Source organism: Echiichthys vipera, assembly GCF_963691815.1.
Source record: "Echiichthys vipera genome assembly, chromosome: 17".
Classification (NCBI taxonomy): Eukaryota; Metazoa; Chordata; class Actinopteri; order Perciformes; family Trachinidae; genus Echiichthys; species Echiichthys vipera.
In genome coordinates this window covers 8,742,469-8,760,594 of record NC_139842.1, presented here as the reverse complement: position 1 = coordinate 8,760,594, position 18,126 = coordinate 8,742,469, and the positions used below count along the sequence as shown (strand labels likewise).

General features: G+C 40.3%; 1 protein-coding gene across 1 annotated transcript in view; it reads right to left on the bottom strand.

Moving 5' to 3' along the window:
• mgat5b (alpha-1,6-mannosylglycoprotein 6-beta-N-acetylglucosaminyltransferase B) overlaps window positions 1-18,126 on the bottom strand; it is a gene marked incomplete at both ends in the record, with an annotated part of 64,629 nt that overhangs the window by 46,274 nt on the left and 229 nt on the right. Inside the window, 2 exons of the mRNA XM_083931867.1 lie at window positions 3,435-3,579; window positions 16,882-16,994. Coding sequence (XP_083787993.1) covers window positions 3,435-3,579; window positions 16,882-16,994 — 258 coding nt within the window. The remainder of the gene's footprint in view (window positions 1-3,434; window positions 3,580-16,881; window positions 16,995-18,126) is intronic.

Here is an 18,126-nt window from a genome sequence, read left to right as displayed (position 1 = left end):
TTAATTACAAAGCCTCTAATTAATTAGATTAATACAAACAGATAATGCTAGCTGTATATGCCAACCATTTATCTATTACAACATTTCCATCACTTTTTATCCTTAAACTTAAACTTAGTAAGATGGATAGATTTTGATCATCTCATTTTCACACTATATGTGCTGCACTTGTGAGGTCAACCCTGCATGAGGAAAAGCTTCTGTTTTCTGCAGTTACTGGCGGATCCCATTAAACTGGTGGAAGTCCTTTGCAGTGGGATCCTTGTCTCTACAGCGCAACACACATTCAGAACCACAGGTTAACATCGGATATGCTGCAACTGAAGAGAAAAGTAAAATCTTAACCTCAAACGTTTGCACCTCAATTACACTAATGATGTGTGCTGCCTACATTATGATCAAGCAACATTCATTTATGGGACTGCTGTATTATTGCCCTGTTTTACATGAAAACAAACATATAAATGCATTATTTTAATGAGCTCTCTTGTTATGAAGTAGTATTTCTGGAATTTATATTGCTCATTAAAGGGCTGTGAACATGGAAACTCACAAAAACTAATGGAACAGTGGTTCTGAGCTGGATGCAGATCAAGGAGTAAAACTCATTGAGGCAGAATGTATTTCTGTGTGTGAGACAGGGGAAAGCAATCTAACTGTGCTTGTATGCATAACTTAACATAATCCTAAACCCCAATATTTGCCATGTGGTGCCCAAGAGGCAAGTGGCCAAAGTTTGTCTTATATACTTTAGATTAGCAGGTTAGTACACATTACTTGCCAATTACCCACATACATAGACATACAGTACAGCAAAGTACACACACAATTATGATTATTATGCAGTGACACAGACGCTTTCACTCGTGCAGAAGGACATTTGTGCTCTCACACAGAACCACCAACTCTGACACAGGAGGGGCTATCAGCTGTTTAAGAGCAAGAGGACAACCTAATTACTTTTTTAACGATATACCAAGTGGGCAAAGTTTTTCCTGTCTGAAGATCTAACACTAGTCTTCAGGGTCAACCCCTGACCTTGAGCCATGATGTGTTTTTTAATCACCTGAGTGAGGAAAAAAGGAAGCCAAGACTTATCAGCAAGAGATACATTTTTTCTTATCATCCAGTCACTTTTAAAACTGTTTGGCCTTTGTCACTGTAACATTTTCAGTTTAGTCCCTCAGAGGCCAATTAAATGACTGTTAAAACTATATGACAGAGAGTTAATCCACAGGGTAATTTGTAGAGAAAATTTCATTCCGTAAGTGAAATACAGAGTTCAGATAAATATAGATTTATGCAGAATTTTGAGTAAAATAAATATTTTCCCTAAGGCTTTTGAAAAGCAGGTCAAGTGAGGGGTTACGCCTTTTCTGTCATCGTTCATCATTTGCAGTCAGCAGCAGTTACACAGTGGCCACATATATTGTAAATTTAAAATATTATTAGAATACCATTCAATATATTATCAGGGGGTGTTTACATTATCGTGTGAGGCATTGCAGGCTTTGTTTAAGTGGATTTTAGAGGCGATACTTCCCTGGCTCTGAGGAAGAGAGAGGTGATGTTCAGGAGTGAAACGAACACCAAAGGAAGAAAACAGGAGGGGGCTTCCTTTCCTCAAACCCTGAGCAGATGCAGGCATGAGAAAAGGTCTGTCTCATTGGCAACCACAGGGCACACACACACACACACAAACACACACAACTCAGGGTTGGCAGCTTCAACTTGTCGTCCAGCAAGACCCCTGCTCTTTTTTATATTATATATATTTTATATATATAAATGACAGTCACTTTCATTTATCCAACTACCCAAGGAGAGGGAAGAGGTTTGTTCTAATACATATCATCTTCTTCAACACCAGTTTATCCGTAGCACGAGGCTCTTTCTAAGCATGGGCCAGCTCTACTGAGATGCCCCAGGGCTCCATTCTTGGCCTCTTTCCTTTCTTCACACTATATCTCACAAGCCTCCATGTTTTATCTTATCTTTGCTATGCCAATGAAATTCATCTCTGGGACACAGGTGGAGCAGAAGAACTCGACAGAATGTTGTGCGGACCACCTCAAGTTTAGCCTTGACAGCAGCCTGCTGTTGTTTCCAGCATATTTCTGTTACTACTTAGAACAATGCAGTGACCACCTCCAAAACTGGAAACATAATATATTGTTTTTAACTTTTTAAAATAAGCACCACTGAAAGGTATGCAAAACGCATAACATGACCAATACCCACTATGAAAAGCATACAAAAATACTAGTCACCTTATAATTACTTTAAACAATAAACTACTATACATTCAACATTCAACAAATTTGAAAAAAAAAGCTAGATTACATTTCCTATGTCACCCACTAAAAGTTCTATTTAGCAGCTGTTCTGGAGCTTTCAACCAACATGTCCTCATACCTCAACGAAGGACTAGATCGATTGCCAGTGACTCCCTAACATGTGACCCCAGTGGCAGACAGGGTTGTAGTTTTAAACATGTGGTTATGGTTGAAAAATGGAACTACGTTTGTCAGATTTACGTCAAAAACACAAGTTGGTTTACTAAAAATAGGCACCTTTTGTTTTTACACAGGACACGAACACAAGTCTCCTGGGTAAAAGTCCTGTTTGTTGAACTCATCCATCGCCTTGACCTTCCATGCTTATACTACCTCACCTTACTTTCTTGTTTGCTCCTGCAATAATTACTATAGCCACTAGTGGTCGTCATCTAACAACAAACGTAAACATGGGTGGTCATAAGCTGCTTGCACAATCGACTTAAACTTTTTGTTTTTGGTGAGGACAGTCTGCATCGTCTATCATCGTCATAGATCTGGAGATGTCAAATTAATAATTTTCTGAGAATTCATTTGATTGAGAGCTCCTAAACAGCTACAAAAGATCCGTCATTCCTTAGATAAATGCAGCTGTCAGTAATGAACTATATTCTAACTTTTTATTTGTGCACTTTCTACTTGTTGCACTTCAATATCACTCGTTGTTGATCTATTTGTTTGTTGTTGTATGCACAGTTCATTTCTCCCATGTTTTCTGTTTTTTATGCTCCACTTGAATCGCCCTTGGGGGGAGAAATAAAGATTTATTGAATTTAATCAAACTGAATTTGTCAACATTTGTTTTCAAGTTCAAAAATTAACTTTGAAGCAAGTCTTGCAATCATTTTGGTAAAGGGATTTTACTCAGCGATCCCCTCGAGTGGGACCCTGAGGTACATACAGACATTAAGGATATTTAATCCAAACCCCTCACTCCATCCCTATAGGCCTGTGTCTGATATACAGTTGTTTGAAAAAAAATGCAGAGACGAGCTGAAACAGTGAGTGCCATTACTCGAGAAGGATGAGAAGAACATGTTACGACCTCTAGCTCACCAGGAAACCATTAAAAAGGCTTTAGAAACCCAGATGCTGTACCTGTCCAGGGCAGAGCTGAGCTCATCCAGCCTGTGGGTGTCTGTGGTGTTACCCAGTTTAGACAGAGCATCCATTCTCTTCATAATGACCTCCAGCATGTCACTGATTTTCCTCAGCACCCCACGAGATTCTTGGCCACCGAGCACTGAAAAACACACAGATACATAGAGTGATTAAAATATTACTGTAATATTATTTTAAGTAAATCATCGAGATAGGAGAGAGTGAGGATAAAGAATAAAGGAGGGAGAAAGTTATTGTAGAGAAAAGGAGTAAGTCAGAATCAGAATTATCTGTATTGTCATTATACTTAGTACAGTGAAATTTTGTATGGCTTTACCCGTACACATATCAATACAATAAATAAAATAGAAAAAGAAACACAAAGACAAAGTCAGTAGGCAGCATCTGGCATGTAGCGTGAAAACAAAACGCTTTTAAAGTGTTTAAAATGTATATGTATATTTGTATAATGTATATTTACTTAAGTGATAGATACAATTTTTAAGGTATCGTACAGAACAGGGCATCTATGTAAAGTCACATTTTACATATTTGTCTAATGCAGAAAACAAGGTCAAAAAACAAAACAAACTGCTTTTTCTGATTTCAAATACGACATATTTTGTCCTCTGGAATGATTTAGTGCACCAGCAGTTTCCATCAAAGTAGCACAAACTCACTCATGGTCACATTTGAAATCGAATCATTTCATGTTCCATTTTACTGTTGCTTCTCTTTAAAACATCACTTCAGTAGTTTCTACTTTCTTTTATGAGTTTGTTACTAAAAGCAGCAGCTCGCCAGGAGCCAGCTTTCCAGCAAAACACAGGAACAGGCTAATTAGTCTGACAGTATCGGTTTTGTCTTGCTGCTCGGCTCAAATTATTAACGACCTGACAGGTGGTAAACCAGAATGATGCTGTTAGCGAACACCTCATCGATTAAGGAGCCCGCAGCTACAGACAATAAGGTCAAACCGGGTCTCCAGACTGCATCACTTGTGAGTCAAAGTCCTGACCCTGCACTGTTTTTCTTTGATCACATTAAGCTTGACGCTCTACGCTGAGCATAATTATTAACGCAGTTAAAAATCACCAAAGGGTTTATGTGGGTTAGGCTTACATACAACTCTAAGCAGAAAAAAACAGCACTTTTGATTAAGACAATCCAAAGAATCAAGGCGAATAATGCCGCACTTGGGACTTGTGAGTGAATTATTTGTGGTTTGAACCTCTGAGAAAAATACTAGCAACCAACAACAACCACATATTGTTCTCAGTGTCCCCTCATCAATTGCATTAGGCTTTAGAAACTGTGATGTGCGCAGACTCACTTCTCCTGTCAGAGTTCATTTATCACTGCCCAAGGAAAAATCACCTTTCTATCACATCACCAGTAAATAAAATAAGGGCCAGGAGAAACATCACTCACTGCTACTGGTCTGTGTGCATGTGTGTTGACATTTAAAAATAAAAAAGGAAGAGAAGCACTCAGCATCAGAAACAAGAATTACAAAACAAAGCTGCAGTGCAGTGCCAACATATCAACATAAATCTCATCCCTTTATTGCTTGTACATATTAGCACTGTTTCACTCATTTCTAGACTAGCTTCAGTCAAACTGGCCTAAAGACTTCTCGCTTTGAATAATTCAGCAGTTAGACAACATTTTTTCCTTCCACAGACAAAGAGAGACTAAATTATTCCCATTCAGATCAGCAGCTTTTTAGCAGCAGTTTAACAAAACAGTTTAATAAAAGAATGGCACAAGATAGCAAGAGCAGATGGAATTTGGGAAGGAGCCACTGCGGGGTAATATGTTACTATACTGTCCAAGTATTTGTCCGCTAGCTGTCTGAATTATGTTGCATGTAACTGCAAAATCAAACCTTAAGCACCAAAAATCACTAAAAAAATTATTTTCATTACATTTATTTTTTGCTAAGCTCAGACGATCCACTATCAGCTCCAGTGTAAACTAGCTGCTCTAAATCTAAACAAAGCCCCCAGGTGTGGGAAGAACTCACATTTCTTCACAGTAACACTGCTCACACACATTGTGCTCATAAATCACGATTACCGAGACCCAACACCCTTCCTACGCAGTACATTTTTAGAACTGAGCCTTATATATGTTTGCAATCAACTGTTCATCAGTCTGCTTTTTACTCTTGCTTCCTGCTGCCTCTTGGGGCAGATCGGCTAATGTGTGTGTGTTTTTTTCCAATGCACAGTCCTCACCTGCATGCCCACAGTGGTGTAGCAGGAGCTGATGTTATCTATGTGTTAATGTAGAGCCTCCTTTGTGTCATTCCTCAGCTGCTGGTTAATAAAGGGACGATTTAGCAGCAGCTAATCTCCTCTAACGACACAATTTCGGAAGTGCCACAGCACAATCGATATTGTGAACAAATTCCAATTAGATAGCCATTTGTACTGTAGCCTGCTGTGTGCACTGTGCAACACTGGACAAACCAGCTGTAAATAACTGCCGTTACAGAGACTCATTGGCTACATACATTTTAACACAGAAAAAAACACTTTAACAAGGCTGCTAAAATCGAAATCAAACTGAAGATCACTGACAAAGAATAAAGAATGTAAATGAATGCTGAATGCAGCTATAAGCAGGATTGAATGTCCCTCAAACACTGGTTATACTGTGAGCACTTATTTCAAGACAATGCAGTGCCATTACTTCATACCAGCTGTTGTTTTCAGATCATTCCCTTTACCTCTCTTATGTGTTTGCAAGCAAAAATGTATCATGTCTCTTCAGACCCTGACATTCCCCATCACCTGATCCCCACACCTGCACCTAACTCTCTCATTAGCCCCGCAGCAGACAGGTTGTAGGTTCCCTCTAGTCTGTATTTTCTGCTGCCAGATGGGTGGGTATGAGGCAACAAGGGAAGGACCCAAATGCAGAAAGTCCAGGCAGACAGGGAATCCCTGAAATGTTTCTTTCTACGTGGCAGTCTGAACATGCAAACAAATCCGAAGAGCCAGTCAGGAAACAGGTAAACAGGTCAACTGTCAGGAACAGGTGACAGGGGGGAAACAGGAATAGACCAGGTACAGGTTAAGATGGCTGGAGAGCAAAGGTATGGGAAACGGTGAAAGCTGGGAATGAGTGAGGTGGGTGTGGAAGGTAATCAGGTGGGTGTGGAAGGTCAGGCGAGTTGGACTGGATAGAAAGTGAGAGGGGACCTGGTGGACAGAATGGCAATGGAGCAGTCTGGGGAAGTGTGGCAGGAGGGAAGGACAGAGATGCAGTATGTGACAATCTAAGCCTTTTATCTTGTTATCCTGCTGAATTCTGCTCAACGACTCTACCTGTCCTGTCTGCAAATCCCACTTTTATGTCCTCACCCTGTTTTACTGAGCAATTGTAGCTGAAGCATTTACACGACTGACAGATTAGTATTTTGTTCAGTTTTAAAAGTTCCCCATCAAATATCTGCGTGCATGTACGTAAGTGCTACAGGCCTGATAAACAGTGAGATGTGCCAGTGCTTTTATTGATCAGTCCGTCTATGGTTTAAGATTTTGCCTCCCAAACCTGAATTCACAGATCACTAAAAAAAAAAAAAACACAACAGACTTGAATATCTGTCTCGGTCATCATAGATGTTTCACTGAAATTCCAAAAGACACAAACATACATGGAAGGTGCGCACAATTATTTAATTTATTCTGCTTTTTAGATAAAATACCTGATGCAGAACTAAGCATGTTACTTTAATTAACACTTTCTTTAAATGAGGACAATGCAGCAGCACTTGACAGGCAACCACGCACACGCACAAGCACACACACACACACACACACACACACACACACACACACACACACACACACACACACACACACACACACACACACACACACACACACACACACACACACACACACACACACACACACACACACACACACACACACACACACACACACGTTAGAGGCTAACTTAACAAAATAATGGTTGCAAGAAATAAACAATAAAACTGCTGCAATAAAACCAGTCTCAGACACATTATCCGACATAAACAGAACCCTGTAAAGATATAACTTTTTAACACTGCATATCAAAATTTTAATTTTACAATGAGCTAATGAGCAATGAGGAAACAGTGTTTCTACATTAGTGATTGATGCATCAACAACTAATTGAGTTTAGCAGTGTGTCATGTGTGATGTATATGAAAAAAAAAGATGTATGCTACAATGGGCATAATTCAGAGACAAATAAATAAATTAATCCTGGCATCCCTGATATGCATGCTGGCTGGATGGTTTACTCAAGGTCGGACCTCTCCATCTCCCCTGTCACCAGGATAAATGCATTGTATTCCCTCTCCTGCTCGCCCTTCACACACACATGCACAGAAGTCCTCTTACCCCCTCCCCCAGTTCAAATATGCATTACAGAAAAAGCTGAAGAGTTTCTTTCTTCTTTTTTTGGCATGGGGGTAACTGACAGATGCAGATGCAGAAAAACTCTGTCACTTATCCTCTTTGCAACTCCAAGTTCTTATTCTTATTATAGCCTGGAAAAGGGGGAACCACCTCCCTTCTTTTTGTTTAAAACATGGTTCTCTCTAGCTTCAATTAAATCCTAACTCTGTCTCTTTCCTTAGTGACCTTCCCTGACCCTCCCGACAGTATGTACACGCATGGTGATGTTTTATGAAACTGCACACTGAAACAGTGCAGTCATGGCTTTATAGCATTTTTTATTTTTTTTTGATACAAGCACACCTGGCAACTTAGAAGGTGAAGAAAAGCTGATTTAGACACAGAGCTCAGGGTCTGCTTATATACCCTTATTAACAACACACAGTGTCACATTTTCTAGCATGGGAGTTTGGTTTTATTCTCTTTTATGCTCTCACTGCTCAGATTGTGCAGAACCATCAAAATATGATGAGCATTTGCATAAACATGTTTCCTGTTTTCACACAGAATATTCTTGCTTGGATGCTAAAGAAACAGCAAGAATAGCAAATGCAACCTAAACCAAGTGTGGAAGTGAACTTCCTGACCTAGTTTGCAGCTCACCCTACATAGCTGGCAGTGCCTGATCAACAATACATGATATGCTCCAAAAGAGGCTGAAATCAGCCATCATACCAAATTCTCTTTATGATAATCTGTCTTAATAATAAGTAAAGTAATAATAAGTCTGTGTATTCACACACTTCATGGCCACACTCAGACAAAAGTAATAACATTACAGCAACCAATAAATAGAAATGAATGAATGAATGAATGAATGAATGAATGAATCAATTAATCAATGAATGAATCAATGAATGAATGCTTTATTTCAAACATATGAAAAAAAATAAATTACACTTGAAGCACGAGTCATTAAAAACCCTTTGTATGTTTGAAAAGGAGCAGGAAGAAGCATAAGCTTATTAATTCCTACCCCTTCTCCACTTAGTATCTATACTATGGGTTTTCTTATTTCCTGTGTATCCTGTTTCTTTTATTTATTATTTTTAAAAAAATTTTTTTAGTGTATTTATTTTAATACGCTCAACAAAACCAACAATTCCAACAAACAAACAATAACCGCTTGTGTATAAATAAATAAATGACAAGTATGGCAAAAAGTGAGAACCTTAGTGTTTGAAATAATCATAACTGAAGTAGTTAATTTCCCACTGCTTCCCCCAGTAGACAATTTGATCAACCCTGCACACAAAATAAAATCAACATTGACTGTTTTTCTCCACAGTCACTACTACAAAAGACTAATAAGAAAGCGGCAGTAGTGACAAACAAACAAAACACTGAGAATAATCTCCGAGTCTAAAATGTGTCCATTGTAATGCTTAACAATAACACAAAGATCATATGCTGCTTAAAATGAAAGATGCTGGATGCCTCAAACCGGTAAACAATAAAGTTTTCAGAGACAGAAAACATAATTGCAATCAGGTAACTGGTCATGGTGGCAAAAACAACAATCAGTACGACCCCTGCTGTCACAATCCAAGAGAAAATCACCGGCCTTTTCAACAGGTGACAGGAGATTGTGAAAGCATAAACAATGAGCAGTGATCTTTTATTCACACTAGGCTTGGCAGGGATCAAGGTACTGTATTAGGAATTACCAGGAAAGAAATCCGTCATGGGCCACCCAGACCTCTCAGGGCATCTGGAACAGGTCTGTACTCTGTTACCAGAGTCCGGACTAAACACAGAGAAGCAGCGTTTTTGTACAACCACATATCTGGAACATACTCTGGTCTGCAGTTGCGCTGCAGTTCTCAGTACTTTAAAGTCAATAATGAATAATTTATTCGGCTGTGGTGTAACTTTTATTTCCTATTGTCTTTAAAGACTGCTTTTAAATGTTTTCAATATTTTATGTAAAGCAATTTGAATTGCCTTGTTTCTGAAAGGTGCCTTAGAAATAAACTTGCCCTGCCTTTCTATTAAACTGAAGTGTGGATGCTGTATTAAAGTCAAGTATTGCCGTGCACAGCATGCACTACCAGGGGTCAGTCTCTCGGGTGAAAAGGCCTATGCAGAGAAAAAGAGAGAGAAAAGTGACTGTGAGAGGTGAGGAGGAGAGAAACAACACATCCTCGTACCTAAACAGCAGACAAGATTGTTTTCAGCTGACTCCCAAAATGACGTATACCAGCGTTGTGTTTAATTTTGTAATATAGATCTACTTAAGTGGAGACCAAAAAAATAAATGATTCAGTTTAGGAAAAGATCACGGTGATAATGGTGAACATCACGGTATATTTGTTTTTTTTAAACTTCAGTATAAATGCTTAGAAGGGTTGAAACATTGGTGCACAGCAGCTATTACTGTACTCTTAACTGCATTACATATTTCACATAGTAAAGAAAAGGCAATTTTAACACACACACACACACACACACACAGTAGAGGCTCTGCAGAGACCGAGGTGTACTGATTGCTGATGTTTCAACAATGTTAGGCTGGAAAAAAATATTCTGTTGGGATTAAGCGGAGGTCCGCTAGCCTCTAGGTCAGTGGTTCTCAAACTTTGTACATGACGTACCACTTCAGTTAAAATCAGGACCTCTCAAGTCCCACCACTAAGACAAATGTTAAAATACAGCAGCGTAGGCTGACACTATTCAGCTACAGACAGGAAGGTTTATTTCTAATCAGAAGATTATTTATTGTTTTCAGCCACAGCCACGCTGTAGGAAGGGGAGCATCAGAATTGACATGTCAGATCATTTTACCTCTGCTTACTATCTTGCAATCCCAGTTTAGCTCGTAGTCCGGCTCTAATTACATGACTAAACTATTTGATCAAACATACCAAGATGTGTCATTGATTTTTTTTTTTACCTTCCAGTTAACTTGCATTTTTAAAATGTGGTTGAGACACTGTAGGTAACCTATCACAGCTAGGCCTGCAAAGGGGCGGTCATTTTTTTTTTGTAATTTGCCGGAAACTTTCCAGAAACAAGAATATGACAGGAAATGCTAAACTTATTTGAAATTACATTTCAAGTATCCTAAAAGTTGAAGTATTTTCTTAGTATTACATCAATTTAGTAATTAATGTTTCTTTATTTTTATTTTGGAGATTTCTTAAAGTACCACCAGAGAGAGCTTGAGCACCACCAGTGGTACAAGTACCACAGTTTGAGAACCAGTGCTCTAGGTGAATTAAATACAGTGTAAATACTGAAACACTTCGGCACAATGTTGTCCATCTCCTTCTCCGTCCATTTCACTGTAGCAGACTGGTGTCATTTAAGGTGATTACAATGAAGATAAACAGTGCATAATAACACTGGGCTTTGGAGTCCTTCCTGACTTATGAGGGCTGTACGAGTCAGCAGGGTAGAGTCAAAATTCAGTGTACTTTATATACTGTATATACTGTCCAGCCAACTTAAAAAGAGTCATGGACGTAATTACGTTACAGACAGAAATCAGTAACGTTGACTGCTGAATTCACTTGACACTAGGTGAAAGTCTTGTTTGTTTCAATTCAATTTTATTTACAGTGCCAAATTATCACAAAAGTTATCTGAAGGCATTTTACATATAGAGTAGGTAAAGACCACACTCTGTGGCTTATTTATGATTTACAGAGACCCAACAATTCCCCCTATCTATAATAAAAGTAGTAGTATTTACTATCGTAATTATATACAGTATTCATCCAGCAATCTTGTGCACACAGTGGCAACAAAAACCTTCCCTTTAACAGGCAGGAACGTCCAACTGACCCAGCTCTGTGGAGGACGGACATCTGTCTGCACCGGTCGGGGAGGAAGAAAAGAAGACAGAGAGAGAGAAAAGACAGACAGATGGACAGAGAAAGACAAAGACAGACAAACAGACAGTCCAAATGATGTAAGCAACCACAAAAGTAACAGCAACTATTATAATATCTATGGTAATGTGAATATGACTTTTATGTTATGGCAGTTAATATAGTAGAATAGTTGAGACTACAGCTAAGGTGATATTATGGTGGTAAATATGAAAAAGTTGGACCCATCCACCACCCCGACCCTCCTTCTTAGGATTTTGGGGCTTGTATACTACATCGCCTGCCTCCGTTTTTTGCTCCCGCCATAATTACTAAAGCCACTAGAGGTCAACGCCTAACAACAAATGTAAATACTGGTTGTGAAGCTTATTGTACAATCAACCTACGTATAGGACCCACGTGAGGAGGGCCTGAGTAAAAGAAAAAGAATACCTCTGTCCCTGTTTGGGAGTATCTTGAGCCAACAAACAAAGTAAAGCAGCTGTTTACCCCGGTGAAAATCTCAGAAAGGTATGAAAAAATAGATACCATTCTAGTTTAATTCACGCCTCTTTTTTTGCCAAACATGGAGCAGTCAGCTGCACACTGATTGCCGGTCCTCCTTAACTCTGGTTAAGTTGCATCAGAAGCAAAGGTCAGTTTGTTTTATTCATAACATCTACACATGCTGCAGGAGAGCATTTCTATTCCAAGCAGATTACTTATCTAATTTTTCATTCAGACAAAGTACTGAATTTCACAGCTTTGATAGACCTGCAAATGCCACACCCTCAAGAGGGGCAATGTCAGGAAAGACTGGTTTTCATTTTCATGTCACATAGCAAGGACTGCTGAGCCATGAAATAAAAAAAAGTTCTCTCAGAGTCTGTTAAAGGATCACAGTGAACAAGATACTGAACACGATGCTACTTCCACACCTGATGCTCTGCTACATGACTCAGTGATGGATTAATATTTTGTGGAAATGGCAGGTTTTCTTTAACACTTTTACAAATCCTACAGTTTCAGTGGTCCAATTGCTCTATTATTCTTTTTCAAAGCAATTTCAACATATTTTAGGGAAATATGGATTCAGCACAATAAATATAAAGGAGAAAATAAATGGGTTGAAATACAGGGTGGGCAACGAAAAAGAAAACAACTTCCTTTGTTGGCATCAGCGAAACATACTTTCCCATCACTTAAAGGACGGCAGCTAGAAAAGCTCAGGTAATGGAGGTTGCAGGTAGGAATAAAGAACGCATTAACATCTGAACCATTTACTCTTCTCTGACCAAAGTAAAACCTGAAAGCCTCCTAGTCCCTATTGCAACTGCATTAAGACCCCTGCGGTAAAGGGACACACATTGACGGTGGTCTTCAAAGAGCTTATTAGAAAGCTACAGAAGACCTCTGGAGCCTTTAAGATATCTAGGATCAAACGCTTCTGACTTTCATGCTTCCTACTCTGGTAGAAATCCCTTCCCTCTGTCCCCCCTCTCACTTCTTCTCCACATCATTAGCTTCCTGTACCTTCAAAAGGAAGTAATGAAGGAAATGCATGCATTTTAAAACTGGATATATTACGTGGTATCCAGATGCAACTCAGCGGTATTCTGTGTCTCTGGCTCTGGAGTGTCAAAGGGTGCAGTATTATTTATAGTACATAGAAATCTGTAAGGAAATAGAGCATTTTCTTTTGCCTGTGCTAACCTGAAAAAGGTGCATTTTTTCATTCATTTTGCCCTGGTGCATTTTTACAAAAATAATACAAAAACAAGTAAGAGAGACTGAGCTGGAGAGAAACATTGAGAGGGGAGAGTGGGCAGAAAGGGCAGAGAGAGGGGAGAGAAAAAGAAGATGGCAGGACGATAATTACAGAATTTTCTTTACTCATTTTGCTCTTAGGGCAACCGTTGCCATTCACAAGACAAGCAATGAATGGGGTAGTGGGTTCTCTCAACACAGCCTGGCCATTTTATTTACCCTTTCAGATTCTCACTATACATGTTAAGGTGCTTCCTCTGCTTTCATGAGGATTTTTACATTTTCTGCATGAATGGCTGACAACATGGGTGCAGGTGTATGTCCTGTAGCCCTCCACAGCAGCAGAGAATGTCTGGGTGTGCAAGCTAACTTGTAAAAAGTCGCTGCTTCACTGAACAATTCACCCCAGATAATTAATTGCGGCAACATCCCGTGCCACTATTTCTCATTCACAAAACATGCACATTTACATACACACTCTCACACACACACACACACACACACACAGACGGTGAGAATTTATTTAGCTTGACTCTGCCTGGTTAGCAGCGAGGCAGCGTTTAATGAGCTAGAGGCCGGATGCCTTCCCTTGACTGCAGCCTGTGCGTGGTTAATTAATCAGACAGCTCTCCTGTCTTCCACTCCTCTCACCCCCCTCTCTCTCCTTCTCTCTCCCAAACCAGCTCTGCAAATTCTATCTCATAAATGGTCGAGAGCCTTGAAATTGTCTCTCATGATGACACCTGATGCACCTCTCTACAACATCGCATGCATTACTTCACTGTCAGAATAACACTGATTTTCCCAAAGAGGTGATCCAACTAGGCACCATTATTTTGAAAACCGAGGACAATCCAAATTGAGTCAGTCAAAAATATTTCAACACTTCACATCTTGCACAACAAACAACCACTGCAAGCTGTTCACTGATTGGCTGCAAATGATTACTGTCGCCTCATTTGCATCGCCTCTTCCTGTGCCAGCTGGTATCCGTGACGGAGCATGAGGCCACGTGTCAACATTGTGCCAGGCGGCAGTAAAAAGGGGAGCTACAAAAGTCCAAAAGCCAACACTGACTCTCCCAAATGGCTAGTGCCATCATGGTTTATATGCAGAGGCACATAGTGCAAACACAGAGAACGTGCTGAGAAAGATAACAAGTTTTCCAGGGATGGCGTCTGTGAAATTGTTCGGATCTTTTTTTTTTCTGGCGAGCCTTTGATTTGTTTGATCTCTGCAAAGGTGGGGTCAATGTTGCTGGCTACATTTAGGTGGCCGTTTGGACTATTTAAGATTAGATTTGTCTAAAGAAAGTTATCAAATCAGTAGATCATACCCACCGGACATACCGCCTTATCCCTCATATACACCTTACATGATGTGAGGGATTTCACTGATACACACACTTCCCACCTTGTTTATGTTCAGTTATGCGTTTAAAAAAGAAGCTGTACGCAAAATATTGGAGAAAAAAGTGGGCTGTGATTGCCCCCACACGGAGAGTGACTTCATTTAAATATTTGTTTGCTGTTATATTAATGTTCTGAATATCAAGTACAGCTCCTTTAGTTAAGCTGCTTTTGTGATATAAATGACTTTTATTTTGTTCCTTACATTTCATCAACTACTGTACTGTATATGGGTGACTTGTGATGTGTCCATGTAATAGGCTTAGCGCAGTGTATTTTTTCATACCTCAGAAAACATGTAATAGCTGAGCAAAACTTGGAAGAGCAGCAGTTACTCAAATGAGAATAGCTGGGCATGGGGCAAAGTTGTAGCTAACTCCGGAGCTAACCCCCTTCACTTAAATCAGCTGGTGGCAAAAAAGACGCAGTAACTTGGTTTGGGTCTCACACTGCGTCCATTGACTATTGTCACTGCGCCATTACCCACACATGCTCTCTCTCTCTCTCTCTCTCTCTCTCTCTCTCTCTCTCTCTCTCTCTCTCTCTGTCTCTCTCTGTCTCTGTCTTTCTCTCTCTCTCTCTGTCACTGTCTGTCTGTCTCTCTCCCTCCCTCTCTCTCTGTCTCTGTCTCTGTCTCTGTCTGTCTCTCTCTCTCTCTCGACTGCACACTTACATTACACACAACCTACACACTCAGCTATTACTTAAATTAGTTTGTTACTTGTATAACACATTTTAGTTTAAAAACATATTAAGTATACATTTTGGAAAATTTCCTGACTGTTGGACCCTGTGGGGAGTCAACTTAGGCACAGTGGGCCGCCAGGCTTGCAATACACTGGCGGAAACGCTGCCTCAATACAACATCTCTGTATCCTTTTAATAGAAAGAGGAGCATCTGTATATTTGACGGTATTGAAAATCATACCTTAGGAATTTCTAAACATCCTGCATATGCCAAAATATCTTGACACCACACAAGCCTTTATGAAATAACGCCTTGCATCTTGTTACTCATAAACTCAGTCACGTTTCCATGTTTAGGAAATAAAAAGCAGATTTGAAGTGTTGCATTTGGCCTCAAATTTATTCTCTACAGCGTATATTGTTTAAATAACCATCTGTTGTTGACGCCTGCCCAGTTTGCCCATGCTGACGACGACACGTCCGGTGGGTATGAACTAGGATCTGCCCTGGCTATCAAGGACACCTTCTTACAACCAAAACATGATCACTTGCTTTGCGATAACCAAATGCTGAAACATACAGCTGCCAATGAGAAACAAATGCACAACTGTCCCATGATTACATCACATTCAACACATCTAGACATTACTCCTACTATAAACATTATTATTCGTTTTAAATCTTCTCCGTTGGAATAATTCACGATCTATGTCTTGCTTCAGTGAGCTCACAAGAAGAATTCAACTGGTGAACTATTTCCTCTACATGATAAATTAAGTGTATCTGCACGCACGCAAGCACGCACGCACGCACACACGCACGCACGCACGCACACACACACACACACACACACACACACACACACACACACACACACACACACACACACACACACACACACACACACACACACACACACACACACACACACACACACACACACACACACACACACACACACACACACACACACACACACACAAAAATCAGCAATGTAAATCACTTCAGCCTCCTCACATTTTTACTTGTACTACTACTAAAATGAGTTCATATGAGTCAGAACAAGGTTGTGTGGGCAATGAGCAGAGATGAAAGCAGGGGGAAAATATATGATGTATCCTCTGCAGGTGACATGTCCCCTCCCGGCACATTCATGATGAGCAAAGTGAGTAGGTCTGTCACCCCCCTGGCAGCAATCAAGGAAGCCCCTAGAAGCTCTCAGCGTGTTCCCAGACTGTTCATTACCAGCGCAGGCCACAGCCACTGCAGTCAGAGGCGACCAAGCAGCACTGACGTGTAACTGCAGGCTTACCTTCGGCTCGCACCGTGAACGGGGAATCTCCGGGTCTCTTGGCTGAGAACTGGCCCCCGAGGGAGGTCATTAGAAAGCACAGGCTGAAGAAACCAATCCCCGCCACAAAGATCCTGCAGCAGACAGACAGAGACAACAAGGTTAGAGTTCATAAGACAGGGAGACAAGAGAGGACAGACAAGGATGAGGAAGTAGAACAAGACAATTATGAGACAAAGCCACGTCAACATGAGATCTTTGAGAAAAACATCCCTGTTCAGTCCTTTGTCAGGCTTCATGGAGCATACATGGACATGTTTTTGTAAAGTTCATATTGTACCAATCAAACCACAGAAAAGCATTGTGCACTCGCTTGACTGTGTCATCTCAAACGAATCATTACATGGTTGGGTTTTCTGCATCACACTCTGCCCAGTGAGCTAAAATCCACAATAAAAGCAATTACAGACAATGAATTCTGAAAACAACTTTGGACCGATTAGCTCAGAAACTGGCTCCTCTGGCATGCTCCCGGTATCGTGCTGGGAAACATGTTTGGAAACAATCCTTTTTTTATAGAGTGGAAGTGCAGGACAGATTGTCACACTTCCATTCCGTACACCACAGCTTGCTTTCTTGAATTTTTATGAGGCGGCAAACTGATAACAGAGAGGCTGCAGTCCCTCAGCTAGAGCTCAAGTGAGTTATAGTGCCACATTACTGTCCAATATGTGAGGTAATGGTGAAAAACTGGGATTTGATGTTTAGGGAAGCGTGCACGCTGTGTGGAGAGAGGGGAAAGAAACACACAGTATATGATCCTTCAGTGAGACCCTTCACTGAACTGTACAGCATGTGAGCTGCATGTTAAATCAGGTCTGGAGCCCCGGCAGAGGAGCGTAATGTGTGACACCACTGTATTCATTCTGAGAGCTGTAAAACATCAGGGAACTTTATGTTTGAAAGAGTGACTCCTCATACCGGCATGGACACCATCACCTAATTTACTAATGAGTCCTCGACTTCATGTACAACCTATCTGCTTATACTTAGACGTTTTTTAATGAGTTTATGTGTGCTTGAGTGGCTTTCAGTCATCTCCAGCTGCTGAGGCTGGTGAAGGTGTGTAGCTGTGTAAGCAAATGTTAATTAAAGCACAGCAGGAGCACAATTAATACAAATGGACTGAGCTTGCAAGGCTTGTCTCTACGGTAAAAAACATTAGACATAAAATGCATTAAATGTTTACATTTATGTCGACTTCAC